At 40.5% G+C, this 14,818-nt stretch overlaps 1 protein-coding gene across 1 annotated transcript in view; it reads left to right on the forward strand.

Annotated features, from left to right (window-relative positions):
* The window catches only part of LOC124307539 (eukaryotic translation initiation factor 5B), a 55,152-nt gene extending 41,437 nt beyond the window's left edge, over positions 1 to 13,715 (forward strand). The window contains exons 17-18 of the mRNA XM_046769313.1: positions 566 to 727; positions 9,796 to 13,715. Of these exons, the coding sequence (XP_046625269.1) occupies positions 566 to 727; positions 9,796 to 9,903 (270 nt within the window). The 3' untranslated portion in view covers positions 9,904 to 13,715. The remainder of the gene's footprint in view (positions 1 to 565; positions 728 to 9,795) is intronic.
* Positions 13,716 to 14,818: the final 1,103 nt, after the last annotated feature.

The raw sequence follows: 14,818 nt of genomic DNA on the forward strand, positions 1-14,818 counted from the left end.
TCGCGTAAAGAAAAGCCTGTATAAGCGAGGATATTCTCTCGTTGTGTGTATATATAGTATACATATATGTATATGTACATGCATACATGCGCGCAAGATCCGGTCGAGACACTCGGCTCTTCTATACATAGATGCACACATACGCGCGTGCATGTGGTATCGAGTGCCTGTACCATTGGCATAACGTGTAGTATCAATTATGCGCCAGGCAATTGCGCCATTACGCCCTCGTGGCTAATTGCGGTGCTTTTCGGTACGCACTGTAAGGATATCGGAGCCACGTGCCCAACACCGTTTGGGACAATTTTTTCCGCCCTTGGGTGTCCTGCGTCCTTTGAAGGATACCGGCGGCTACACGTGGCGACAATTTACTTTCGGCATTTTCTCTCTGCGGGAGTATGCGTACGAGTATATGTGCGTGTGTGTCTGTTTAAGAAATATAGAAATTTAGCGAATTCACTTCTATCGCATACATAACCTTATTAAACATGTAACACCTAACGACATGGTCGTAAATCTCTGCAATTGTTTAAAAAGCGTGACAACGTTTTCTGGTTTGTTCCAGTTCGTCGAGCTCGGGATTGTCACCAGTATCGAGTACAATCACAAGTCCGTTGAAACGGCGAGAAAGGGGCAAGAAGTTTGTGTGAAAATTGAACCGGTTCCCGGCGAAGCGCCGAAGATGTTTGGCCGACACTTCGACGAGAAGGATTTCCTCGTCAGTAAGGTAATAGAACATAGAATAATCAAAAACAAGCCTGCGTGCCCTTTAAATTGTTTGAAAGAAAAAAAGAAAAAAAAAAAAGTACTTCTAAATGTTTTCAGACTTTTATCTTAACCCTAACCCGTGCCTGTGATAGTGAGGATTTCTACATTTAAAATTCCCGTGTTTCGGACACATTCTCAGTATATATTTTACTGTACAAGAGTAATAATGGTCGAGAAAAATTTATCATTGCGAGATTTTAGTGGACATCAGTGCTACTGTCCGAGAAAAAAAATTCACATCATTGTACCAGGCAATATATAGGCAAATTGAACTTTTTATAAATGGATAAAAAAAAAAAATCATGTATATATTATTGCTCTTACAATAAAATATATGCCGAGAACGTGTCCGAAACACTCGTATTTCAAACGGGGAAATCAGGCACAGGTTAGAGTTGAAACAAAAGTCTGAAAAAATAAAGGAATCGCTTTTGAATTATTTAAAGTTGACTTCGGGGGTGGCTCGTAAAAAATCGTCACCACAGACTAAACAAGGAGCACCCTGTTGCCCCACTCATTCGTCGAATACGAAATTTATAACGACTCTCGACTCGTCGACCGAGTCCCTCCACCCTCGAACCCTCCCTCACGATTTTTACCTGCATTTTGCGCGCATCGTCGCCTCGAATCGACGTCCACATCAACGAAGTCGGAGGCAGGCACGTCGCCGTGGGAGCTGGGCAACCGATCCTCCTCCCCGAGGCGCGGGAACCCCTCCACGGAACTAGCCGAGCGTAACCGAGTTCAGCCGAGCGTGGGTGTCGGGGGAAAAGAGGTTAAGGGAGGAAGAAGGGGGGAGCGGCCCATGCGCTCGGGGCTCATTCATTGAAATTCGTCAATGAACGGAGTCAATGGCGGCGGCGGCGGCGGCGGCGGCGGCAGCTCTGAACCACTCCTGAAACGCGTTCCCTTCGTGTTCGCACCGTTATGGCTGTGTAACTGCTGCATACACGCACACGCACGACTCCGTGTGTGCGACTAATTTATGTTCGTCTCTTAATGCTCCACATCGGGACTGCCGGTTCCGGTCGTTTCACCGTGCACGGTATATATATACATAACGCGGAACGTTATACGTATAGACGTAAATTCACGACGGATTATTTTTCAACCGTAATTGCTGGTGCGGAATATATGTAACCACGTATTAAGAGAGGGAGAGAGAGAGAGAGAGAGAGAGAGAACATGTCTTTGTGCAACGAATTCCGCAAATTCGTACGTTATAAGTCGAGTTTACTGTGTAATATCAGTCCGTTAAGGAAAGAGAAATGAATTTCACCAAAAACTAGGGAGCGAAAATTAAAAAAAAAAACAAATTATCAATTTCCTTTTTTTATTTATCCGTTTGCGTGATTCGAAATTGCCTAAAAAGCGCGATAGGTACTTGACATATTTTTTTATATATATGCTTTTTCTTTTTTTCTTTTTCTTACTTTAACGCACGGAGGCGGACAGGTATTTGGACATTTGAAAGACGTGGGAAACCGGGAACGCGAGGAGAATTAGTGATGGTGTACGGAACCTTGGCGCGCGACCTTTTCTCTTGTAACATTTTACGCGTCGTCGTCTTCGTCGAATAGCTTAGCGTAAATTTCACCTATTCCAATCGTACGTATACGCGATGTATCGCCTGTATCTAGGCATCAATATCACAACCGATCTATACCGATGAAAGAAAGAACTCGGCTCGTTGTCGGATAGGAAACTGTGCGACTCGTTATCTCGATCCTTTCGCTTTGCTGCAACGTCGACGCACAAACGACGTATGCGACGCAGAGAGTATGCATAGGTGTGCGTGTATACGCGCGCGTGTGTGTACGCAACAGCGTGTAATACGGACAACGTCTTTTGCCTCCGCAGCATCGTCGTCTTTTCTACCTTGGCATTTTCAGCGTAGGTAGGGGATCCCTGTGGGTGGTTAAATGGTGGGCAAACGCAACGTATAAAGGCCGCTGTCGCTGGGTAGGCGAGAGCGTATTTTATTAATGAAAACGGTTCACGGGGCCCACGCCGCAGCGCCGTGTCTCTCCAATTTTCTCTCTTTATACTACCGACGAGACGCGTGTTATACCTGAGTGCAAGTCTCGAGTTTCGATACCGGTGCAACCGACACGTTCGGATCATTTTCACTCCTCTTATACGATTGTGAAACAGCCGCACGTACCTGCCTGTATAACCCTTGCTGCAATTGTCACAACAACGTCTTTTTATTCTTCGTCTTGGTTATGTCCCGAGAGAACGTGCGGCTAACTAACTACAGCGACGGATTGTCTACGTTGAAATTTTCAACTACACGCATCATTTTTTTTTTACATTCTTCTCCCTGCTTATTTTTTTTTTTTTTTCTTTTGCTTTCTTTCTTTCTCGACCCTCGATTCGTCCCTAGACGAGATAACGATCGCTACGGAAGCTGCAGGAGACTGCGGTTTCCGGGGACGGCTAGACGGGATGCGGGTCTTCGTGTCTATGAGCACGTGGTTATGCGGGCGATTGGATGGATGGGTATAGGTGTAAGGTGCAGGTGCAGCGGGGCCTTATCTTTGCGAATCAATCCGAAATTCTTCCTCCATTTTATCCTTTGGTGAAAGCGCCCTTCGTTCACTCTTTCGTGTGTCGAGTCCAACTTTTATAACAGGATAGTATTTTATGGTTTTTAAGGTCGCTCGTTACGAATATTATATCAGATTTCGAAAATTCAAGATGCTGGATGTAATACGGTGAACGTAGACTTCAAATTTCGTCGAATACGGTCAAACAACTCTATGCAGGGATTTTCAGGCTCGCTGATTAGAGTCGCCGTACTGAATTTTCAAAATCTGACTTCAGATTCGCAATCACCGGTCCCAAAAACTCCAGGACAGAGTTTTTTTTGTCTCCGAATTAGATCGAATTCGAAATTTTCATTTGTAATATCGAATCCAGCGTCTTGAATTTTGAAAACCGGTTTTGAGATTGAGATCAGCGACCTCAAAAACTTGTAATTTATTTAAAACGTGTGCATGTGTAGAGAGGTAAGTTTTCTAACAGTAATAATTTACATTACGTCGCAACCATTACTCTAGAGCATTGAAAACCTATCAGTATATCATCACAAATATCAATACACCGCAAAGAAATATGTTTTCAAAGTTCTCTAAACATATAAAAAATGGATATAAAATAGTTGTTATGAATACTTACTACTATGACTCAAAGGGTTAATATCGCTGCAACACTCACATGTAACATTATAAGTATTTATAGTATGAAGCAGAAAACTAGACGTATACATATATAGATGCAGCTTGTGTTTTTATATATATACACACATATACATATATATATATATATATACACGTAAGTATTTTCGTGTGGGTGTTCGCGCAGATTTGACGAGGGTAAAAAGGCGTGTATTATTGTTGTTGCATAGATACGGTGAGAGGTGCCTAGGAAATGTTATCATAGATGTAATATACTCGCGTTTTACTCGGTTATCGAAACCGCCGGACGACCTCGTCTCTCCGATCCGATAGTTCTGCAATCGATAACTTATATGCACGTGTATGCATCACGCACACTTGTTACATGCGCGTATACGCATTCACGCGTCTACCGCATATCGCAATGATATTTATAACGATCGGTTCGAACGGTGTATGTATAATCAGATGCTACCGTTCACCTACGACAGTCTCGGCTAAAGGTGCCTGAGCCAATTCAGCCCAATTCGAATTCTCTACAATAATATAATAACATAATAATATTCGCGTTATAGTTGTTTAAACGTTGCTTAATTCTAGTCGGTATAACGCTCCGGCAGAATCGCATGTAACAGTCGTACAAGGTGAAATTCACCCTAGAAGTGATATTTTGCTTGCAAAATGAGGTCCAACGATCTTTAAAAAAATATCAGGGTACTGTTTAGGGATCGCAGAAAAAGCTCTTTCTCATATTGTAAAATATGAAAAAATGGTCTTTATTTCGCACGAAGAATGGCACCAAGAGGCCCCATTTCCACGACTAAGAAACTCCACGAAGTGTTTGAAAATTTTTTGAATGAAATTTACCCAAATAACAACAGTAATGCCGCATCAGCATTTGTTGCACGGCATCGTTACGGGCATAAGTTTTCACCCATTCCCGTCACTCTCGCATATCTTTAATTGTACAGCGATGTTTCACGGTCTTCTCTATAATTTTATCTTGGCGGGTCAATTTGCAAATTGACAAGCGAGTAACGGGCATGAAACGAAAAAACTCACACGGGACGTTATCGCGTTTTCCGTTTCAAGGCGTTTCCCCGCTAGAACGGGGCGAGGTCGGTCAATTCGCGTAATGGGACCCGCCCCTGGTAATCTAGGCACCCAGGGTGCGGACACCGCGCCCTGAACACGGGCCTCGAACGCGTCTCGTGCTTAGAAGCCCCGGGTTTCAGCGGCGGTAAGTATATTCAAGTAAAACACGCGACCACGGGGCTTGTTTGCATAATAAACAATGTCGCGCCCACGCAGCGTCAGCTTCCTTCCTTTTTCGATCGGTTTCTTTCCACGGCATGTCGCGTTTATCGCAATCAAACTACAATTGCTAATTAGTCGCGATAGCGATTAGCCGTGCTCGTACAAGATCCAGCCATCCCTCTCAACGCGACGAATTAATCATCCAGCGTGATTGTTATACGCTTTATTTATGATTCGTTCGATCCGCGTACGTACCACCTACCCCGTAAGCAAAATCGCGATGATCTAACCGTCATTCCGAACCGCAATAACCGACCGGCAGTGACGGAATTCATGTTCATGACGACGGTCTCGAGATGGGTATAAAAATAAACGTTGCGTCACACGGGGTGATGATTTTTCCTAGAAACGTTACGTGTGTGTATAAAAGTTCTGCAATCTTGTTGAAGAACGAAAAAAAAAATATATATATATGCCGCTCTCAGGCACCGCGAAACGGACCAGCAGTCTCCGATTTCGTTTACTCGTTCGGTCGTTCATTCATCGGACAGACGAACAGTCAGTCGGGCGCCTCGCCCTCCCCGGGTTTTCCTCTCCTCATTGACGAGAGATCGAACGCCGGAGTGAAACCCCGAAACCTCCCCCCCCCCGACGACCCCGCGACGGCCTCCAAAAAGTCTGCGGTCGGATCGTTCGCGAGCGGCAAACTTTGGCCCTGTGACGTGTAGGTATTAATTCGGAAGCTGCCTCGATACCCGGGGATGGATACGAGCACCGTCAGCTCGTAACCCAGTTTCGCGAGGCGGTTGCTGCTGCTGATGATGATGATTATTATGATTATTATGATTATTATGATGGTGATGTTGATATCGACGACGACGACGATGATTTTACTCTTCTATACCTATACGTACGTGCGTTATAAACGAAAGCTCCGTTTCATTCACGAGCTTTTCTCCCAACTAACTGGGTCAAGATGGGGGATGACGACACGAACGAATATCTAACGGGTGGGCTTTAGTGAAAAATATTCAGAAATTCGGTAGAACCTACTCGAAATTATCGTAAACTCGTAAAGTTTCGAAAGTTGCGGAAATATTTTTCTGTACGTAGAGGTCAGGGAAGTTTTTCGAAATTAACGGCTATTAGTTCAACATCTGTTATTTTTTGTTTCAGCGATACTTGAGGATATAGTTTTAATTTTTATTACGTTTTTTGGATAGTTCGAAATATGCGAAAATAAGGGGCTTTAGATACCTACCTAATGTAAATTTTGTGGAATTCTAGTACTTAAACGATTTCTTTTATTTATACGTATATATATATATATTTCACAATTTGGTGGTTCTTGCATTTTAAAGTACGCTGAGGGAACAAAAACGATTTTACCAAATTTGTTCAGTACACAGATACGCAGGTAATGATTCGTCCTTTTTCTCATCAAGTACAGAAAACTTCCAACCTAGATATTTTCGCCCCTTTATCTGATTTCCCGACCTGAAAAGCGCAACATCTACGATCTAATATTTTCTTGGCCCAATTTGATGGGGGAAAAACGTGTCATCTTATAATATCCCCGTTCGTACGGCAAGCCTCCGGGATTCCCGGAGTTCGATGCTCCTGGTCCGGAGGTTCTAGGGGGATGTTGCAGGCACCCGTAAACAGACACACCCATACAGTCGAGAAACGGGGACACGTCTGACGTCATTCATCCCCCTGGCAACGCCCCGGAACCGACAGAATCAGGTCAGCGTTGCCCTCAATGAAAATACTCGAGCCGAACCAAACTTCGCTACAGCAAGCTCCCGTTATCGGTGTGCGTGTAATCTGTACCTTTGCTCATGCCTGTCGTAGTCCGGATCTATAAAAGCGGGACTGTTGTGCGTCTGTGTGCAACCCGAATAACGTACATCGGCGTGGAAAAATACATTATTGCGAGGGCAATTCATTCGTTTATTCATTCATTCATTCGCTCATTCATTCATTCATTCGTCCGTTCGTTTGTTCCCGCTTGCGCGCGTATGTAGGTACGTACAATTTGGAGCGAATGAAAAGAGAGAAACGTTGCGTACGATATGTCACGTAATAATCGTCCACCTCGCTTGACGCCGGTCCGGCTGTAGGCATATATTTCATACATACGTGTATATGTATGTGTGTATATACGACGGTGAATGAGGCGAGCGTGTAATAGCTGCATAGCGTAAACCGGCACCATCTGCGGACAGGAAACACGCCTCGGTTTGATCTCGGGCTTTTTTCTCTTTACTCTCCGAAATCCGGTTGCCGAACTTGCGTCGTATCGCGTATCCTCTGATACGCTACATTTATCATCGATCAGCCAACTAGATCTTATGATTTCTTGACTTTAATGCGCCGTTTTACCGACGGTGCAGGTACAGAGTCACTTCCGGTATACGTGTTTCACCCGACGACGAGAGTATCGGACCTCTCCGGTTCGTGGATTTTGCTTAACGTTTAAAGATGTTTCTTGGTTTCAAAATACAACGCCGACTTCTGATCTATTGTTCTATCTACCGTAGTTCTATCCCTTTTACCACAGATCCGAGGTAATGATACGTCCTCTTTTTTACAATTGAATCTATAAGATTCTAGTCATTGAAACTTCAACTGAGATCTCGAAAATTGATATTCAAGGGAAAAATACAAAACAGGTTTAATTTTTCACGGCAATTCCACCCATCAAATTCACGATATTATCAATTTTATCCTCCGTGAAAACATGGAACTGTGTGGATATCACAGGTTACATATTTTATACCAAGGAAACGATCCTAGGAGTTTGACGGAGTTTCGGGTCCGACAATCTCCTTGTGAGATTTCAAAATTCAACTCCTACAACTCGGGACTCGGAATCAACCCTCGAAAGAATTGGGTCATTGGGGCAGAGATGACGTCACTGGTTCCCATAGCGACGAGCCGAGGACGTCACGTGACACGTGTAACCCAGTTTTTTTCTACTTCTTACCATTTCCTGCTTCTTCGAGGTTCCTCGTCGCCCGGATCAAACCCGTCAACGGTCGAATATTTTTTTTTACACGAGAACGAACGAGGATATCTATAGAACGAAATTCGATTTCAAACTTCAGGGATTCTTCATCCATGAACGGTCTTTGTCCCTGCAGTTGGGTGTTTGAGGCAGGGCTGCGTTTTGTGCGTTAAACGCATTTGGTATGCAAGGACTCGCCGAGCGGAGGAAGGAAGAAGATTCGACGTCCGGTGACCACCTGCGGTCTCCACCGTCCACCCTATCTATCTCCTTCTTCCTTTTTTGCCTAGAGACTCTGTCTTCCGGCGCATCCATGGGCACTTCCGGTATTCACGGAAATTCTTCCTTCACGGCTTACGGGACACGCGTTCCTACCGCCATGCAGCTCTTTCGGATCTACCTCGATGCATTCATTCATGAGGCTGGTCGGGCTTCCTTTTTTCTCCCTCCCTTCTTTTTCTTATCTTTCACTTATCGAAATCAGCCCCCCCTCCCCCCTTTATTATTATTATAATAGGAGGTATCGTAATACCTACGCGACTCGAGGCGGCCCGACAAAGCCGATCCTTTCACCAATAAATATCTTATTCTCACCTTGCACACATTTCTATTCTATATTCAGTTTTCCTTTATCACGTACGTCATTTTGTCGCCTCCCGCTTCGTGAGCTTGAGTTTAACCACGCATACATTGAATCGGTTTACGCCTCCTAATGTACAGCCAATTTAAATAAACGTTGAGGAAAAACTGCACTTCACATTTTGTCTTATCTTTTCTTTATGTACATATATGTATATTGTATATGTATTTCTAAATTTACACATGAATATTATACGTATAATAATTGCTATGGCAAACGCGATTCAAACTCTTATCGCAAATTGGCATTTATTAACCGCGTTACGTATCTGATAGAACGATGATAAACAGTCGTTTGATTTACGAATGAAAAAATCGATGTAGAAATCTATACTGCTTGCAAAAATTTCCCTCAGAGAACAAGGAAAAAATATGTATGTAAATATATATATATATATATATATATATATATATATATATATATATATATATATATATATATATATTGTCGTAACGTTTAATATGCTTTATCTTCACAAGTAATCGTCATTCAAGACTCATTTTTCTCAAATTTATCCTCATGCTATATATTGTATCTAATCCACGAACGGTTTATCCTTCATTTCTATACATGTATCAGAATTTCTCCCACCATTTTTTCTTGCTTTTGTCCCCAGCCTCTCACGCTCTCTTTGTCTTTCTCTTCCCCTCTGCCCCTCTCATCGCTCCATGGCAGTCAATTTTATTCGCCTCTCGGGCTGTACGATTCTTCTCTTTATAAATCCAGTCGACTCAACTTCCGCCCTGTGCAGAGCTGCAGCGGCTAATGTATGTATACAGTGTACACGAGGGCCGCCGGAAAATGAAGGAGTATATTTTTCTCCCGTCGTTGAATTACAGTTCTACATGATTATTACTCCCTTCTCTTTTACTTACAAGGATCAAGCATTCTTATACGGGAAAAATATTGAATTTAATTTTCTCCTCACATTTCTGTTACAGATAAGCAGACAGAGTATCGACGCGTGCAAGGATTACTTCAGGGACGATTTGCACAAAACGGATTGGCAGTTGATGGTAGAATTAAAGAAACTCTTCCAAATTCTCTAGTCGATAAACGAGTTTTATACACACTTACCACGAGCCGGCAAAGATGACGGTATGACAATGCGCGGATGGCAACGAGAGAAGGAGAAGCTAGTAAATAATAATAATAATAATAATAATAATAATAATAATAATAATAATAATAACGATAAAAGTAACAGCAACAACAACGATAATAACGTTACGCGTGACAAATATACCCAATACGCGGTATCTGCACCCGACATATAACCCCGAGGTGTTACATACACGTGTACGTCTACCTATAAAAGTAGGGGAAAACACATGTGTGTTAAGAAATAGAGAGAGGGAGAGACGTTAGATTTGCGAATAATCGTTCAGTATTTATACCGACCCGCGGCAGGTGAAATTCTTATATTTACAATTATATCGGCGACATTTTGTGTGTTTTACGAACTGAGAATAACGCGGACATGGAAAATGTTGACAAAAAAATATGACACGTGTGTAAAACTTGGCGTGATCGTTACGTCTATGTCCTATGCGTATAGGTATGTGTATTCGTGCGCTGTGCTACCTACGATAATGTACACCTATTATACCTACGTATAACATGATCCCTGCATACACGTTTATCCACGTATATATAGGTATACACGAAACTTGTGTATACGATGATGGAGTCGTAAATCAACCGGATACAGTTGTCGACTAATTTTTCACTTCCGGGAAGCCTGCAGCACCACCACCACCACCACCAGCTTTAGCAGAACCGACATCGTCGTCATCATCGTCGTCATCGCCCGTATACTGTGTACACGTAGCTACACTAACATCCAGGTATATGTCATGTATACTCACGTAGGTACGTAGAGGGTGGGACATTTAAAGTTTTACAGAGCAATGGCACTCCCAACTATTGGTGATATCGGAAAGAAAGAAAAAGAAAAAAGTTTTGAAAGTAAGTTGTATTGTTCGAGAGGAACGTCGTGCAGGATAATCGTTATTTTTTCGATCTAGGAGACAAAACCACTTCAAGTTCAGCTCCACTTTTTCAAATCTAGCCGTTTATTCTTTGTTCTAATGACATCGTTACCGACGTAACGACGAGTTCATTGGTCTATGATACAAGGTTATTTCTAATCGGGCAAAGTCTGAAAATAGTCACTTTTAAACGATTTACATACGTTTTCGTTGGGTCAATCGAAATATTTCTTCACAAAGTCCCGTAAAAAGAAATCCAGTGATGTCAAATCTGGCGAACGAGGTGGACAAGCCGCAGGGCCGGCTCGTCCTGTCAACTTTTCGCCAAAAACATCACTCGTGACTTGTCTTGATTTTTCGACTATTTCCGTACCCTTCGTACTTTTCGTGAACAAAATGACCTTGTATTATAGATCAATGAACTCGTCTCTACGTCAATAATTTTGTCACGGACAAAAAACAAAACAATTATTTGAAATAAATAAAATGCACGGTTTGATTTAAAAAAGTGGAACGTTGACCTCGTGACGTAGCTTTGGCGCCTTGGCCGAAAAAAATTACGATAGTCCCGTACGACGACCTTCTCGAACAATGCAACTTTTCTCTCAAACTATTTTAAACATCAACAATAGTTTTAGCGCTATTGCTCCGTATCGCTTTAAACGCTTTAAACCCTGCATGTATTTTATTCACGCCCATACACACACTCGATGGTGTAACAAATGCGGGATATAGTTTCTTTCTGATTACCGGATTAAAATTTTTATACAATATAACCTCGCTTAGCCAAGCCTTCGATTAACCGAGGTTCCGCATTATCCGGGAAATCCTCTCTCCATGTTACTTCGGATAAACGGAAGTTCTACCGTGTTCCGATGTCGGTTTTACTACATGTGTCAGATCTTAGAAAAAGAGAGAAAAAAATACGATAAAATAAAATATCCGCATCACTTTTGCATACGCAAAATCGTATATTATATCAGTCTATACACATATTTATAATGTATATGTATATTGTAAATCAATTAAATCGATCGATTATATTATAATTAGTCTAGATTTTAATATTTTTTAATCGGTAATAGTTGTACAAGCTAATTGTTTGTGGGGTTACACCGTCACGGGTATGATATTTAAAATCCCAAATTTAGGCCGTATGATACTTGTGACACATCGTGTAATATACGAATACAGAATACGCATGAAATAATGAAAACGAAGAAACTCACGCACAATTACATTGGGAAACGGTTTTAAGTAACTCGTTCGCTACGTGTATAGACCAAGATGAAAAAACGTATTCTTATTTGCTTGTTGATACATGTAACTCAGATTGTAACTGTTTTTTTTTTTTTTTTTTAATTTTACATGTTTTTTTTCCGTCAATTGTTTTGCGACTTTATTTAATTTTATTTAAATCTTTCAAATTTTATTACTCTCTAGCCACTTATTTTTATCTGATTAATTCATCAGCTTTAAATCCGCGGTGGTTATAATTGGATAATTCGTGTGTTGCGGTACACGCGGCCGGATGTTCAAAATACGATTACATTAAGTATAAAATAATACAGTACAACATTTATTGTGTACACAAAGAATAAAACAAAAAATAGAGAGAAAAAATAAAAGAAAGAATGACGTGCGCGTGTGCATGTAAACGAAGCATAAACGAACACATTGCGAAATTAATTTGTTTTCTTTTTAAATTTTTTTATCACTATTATTATTATTAATTTTCTTTTCTTTTTTTTTTCTCTCCTCTTCTTCGCCAACAATCTCTGCACGCAAATTAAAACTTCACACGTACACACATCGTCAGCTAAATTTTATCTAAACTGCCGATGCCAAACAGGAAATGGTATACATACATCATACACATACAATGATATTTTCTCGCCTATAATTTATCTGTGTAGTATTTAATTTTGAATTTTTTTTTGTTTTTCTCTTGCTTCATTCTTTCTATTTATCGTTAAAACAAGCGAAGAAATCTTTTGATCAATCGAGAATTCAAGCACTGGTTTATCCCCGAAACGTTTCATTGGCTTTTCGTTCTCGTCTTCTGTAAAATGTAACGTAAGTATTGCGTAACTAGTTTACCTCGGTCGCGTATATTGTGTTTATAAATTGAGTACATACCGCATCTCACAGCCACGGGATGCGGGATGAAAAGAAAATTTGTTTTTCTCTGTCGAATACGAAATACGTGACGAGGTTTTTTCTTTTCTTTTTTCTTTTTCTATTGCGAATAAACAAAATATTACGAATACCGCAAATAAAATTTATGCACGACAAAGCCGCGGGTCCTTCGAACGAACTCTTATTATATGTATACATATACATATATGATAAGCATATGTGAGGTTCGACGGATTATAGGTGTACTGGAAGTATAAGGAAGTGGATTGTCAGGTCGGAGAGAAAGCTGGCTATGTTGAACGTAGACGTTTCTTAGGAATAAATAATGATAGTAATAACAATGATGATAATGATAATGGTAATAGGATAAATGACGATAACAAGCGAATAATAATGAATATATGAAACAAAATTATATTGTACAGCTCGAGATGCGGGTCAGGTATAATTATAATCGTCGCCTCGAGTTTGCTGAGTAATTATGAATTCACAAAATTAAGAATCGCAAAAATCACTGTAGAATTGTATAACTATTATAATAATCGTATTATAATATACGTAGGTACATACATATTATGCAACTCGACACGCATGTATATATCCATACCTACAATAACTACGTAAGATTATTACGTTATGTAAATCTAGCTAAAGGTAGAGGGTTGTGCGTCAGCCCCTCTCACATCTGCTCCGCGACTCGTGCCGAGCGAATATATCCTATATTATATTTACTATGCGTTTACGTTTGTGTATGTGTATGCACGTGCGTGACGTAGAAAATTATGTCACTTTCGCATCTGTACATATTATATACACGTACATGTGCGTACGCGTACGCGAGTGTATGTTTTATATAAATATATAAGCTCTTTATACATGTATAAAATTGCGTATACGGAATGGTAAAATCAAAAGTTAGAAAGAGGAAAATGACTGGGGGGGAGGACTACGAGGAAACGAAAACTTAGAAACGAAATAAAAAAAGGATAAGAATTTAGGAAAAAAAAAAAAAAATTTGCCAAGATAATAATCGAACCTTAAATATTTTTAATCTTTTACGTAATATATATGTAGGCATAAAATAAATCTGAGGAAATATGAAAAAAAAAAAAAAGTAACGACAGTCAATATTAACGTACGCTGTTTAGTTAAGAATTTTCGAAAATTTTCGCGCACGCATCGAGCGAGAAGTGTGATTAATTTTTTCTCGATATTTGTGAAAATTTATACATTTTTTGTTACACTTCCATTAGTTTTTTTTTCTCTTTAGCGTTAAGTTATACAAACGAAGAATTAATAACTGTCGCGGTCTTACTCGATATTATAAAATACATCCTTAATTCGAAAATTCATTTGCCTGTAATTTTTGAACATTTATTATTATTCTAGTATCCATGCGTGGTCTTTACGTTACGACGACCGCTTTTACTTTGACCGCACCTGTCTATAATAATAATAGGGCGACTCTCAGGAGGAAAAGTTTCCAAAGTCCAAGCTATTGACTTACGATTTTACGTTAAAAAATTGAAAAGAAAAAGGGAAAAAAATCACAGCATTTCGACAGCAAAACCAATTCGACAAATGTGAAAATTTTACTTATACCTACTTATTTATTTTCGTCGCGTCACTTGTACGTACATACATAATATACCGTCGATTTCAGTGATATCCGGAGTCTCGATCCCTCCGTCGGATGTACGCTGTGCGGTATACAACAAACTTACTTGTATAATATAATCGACGGTGTGGGCACGGTTCAATCACCTGGACATGAAAATTTGGAATATATCCGCAGGACTGAATCGGTGAACGTAAATGGGATTATAGCATTTTT

The sequence above is a fragment of the Neodiprion virginianus genome, chromosome 6, assembly GCF_021901495.1.
Source record: "Neodiprion virginianus isolate iyNeoVirg1 chromosome 6, iyNeoVirg1.1, whole genome shotgun sequence".
Taxonomy (NCBI): Eukaryota; Metazoa; Arthropoda; class Insecta; order Hymenoptera; family Diprionidae; genus Neodiprion; species Neodiprion virginianus.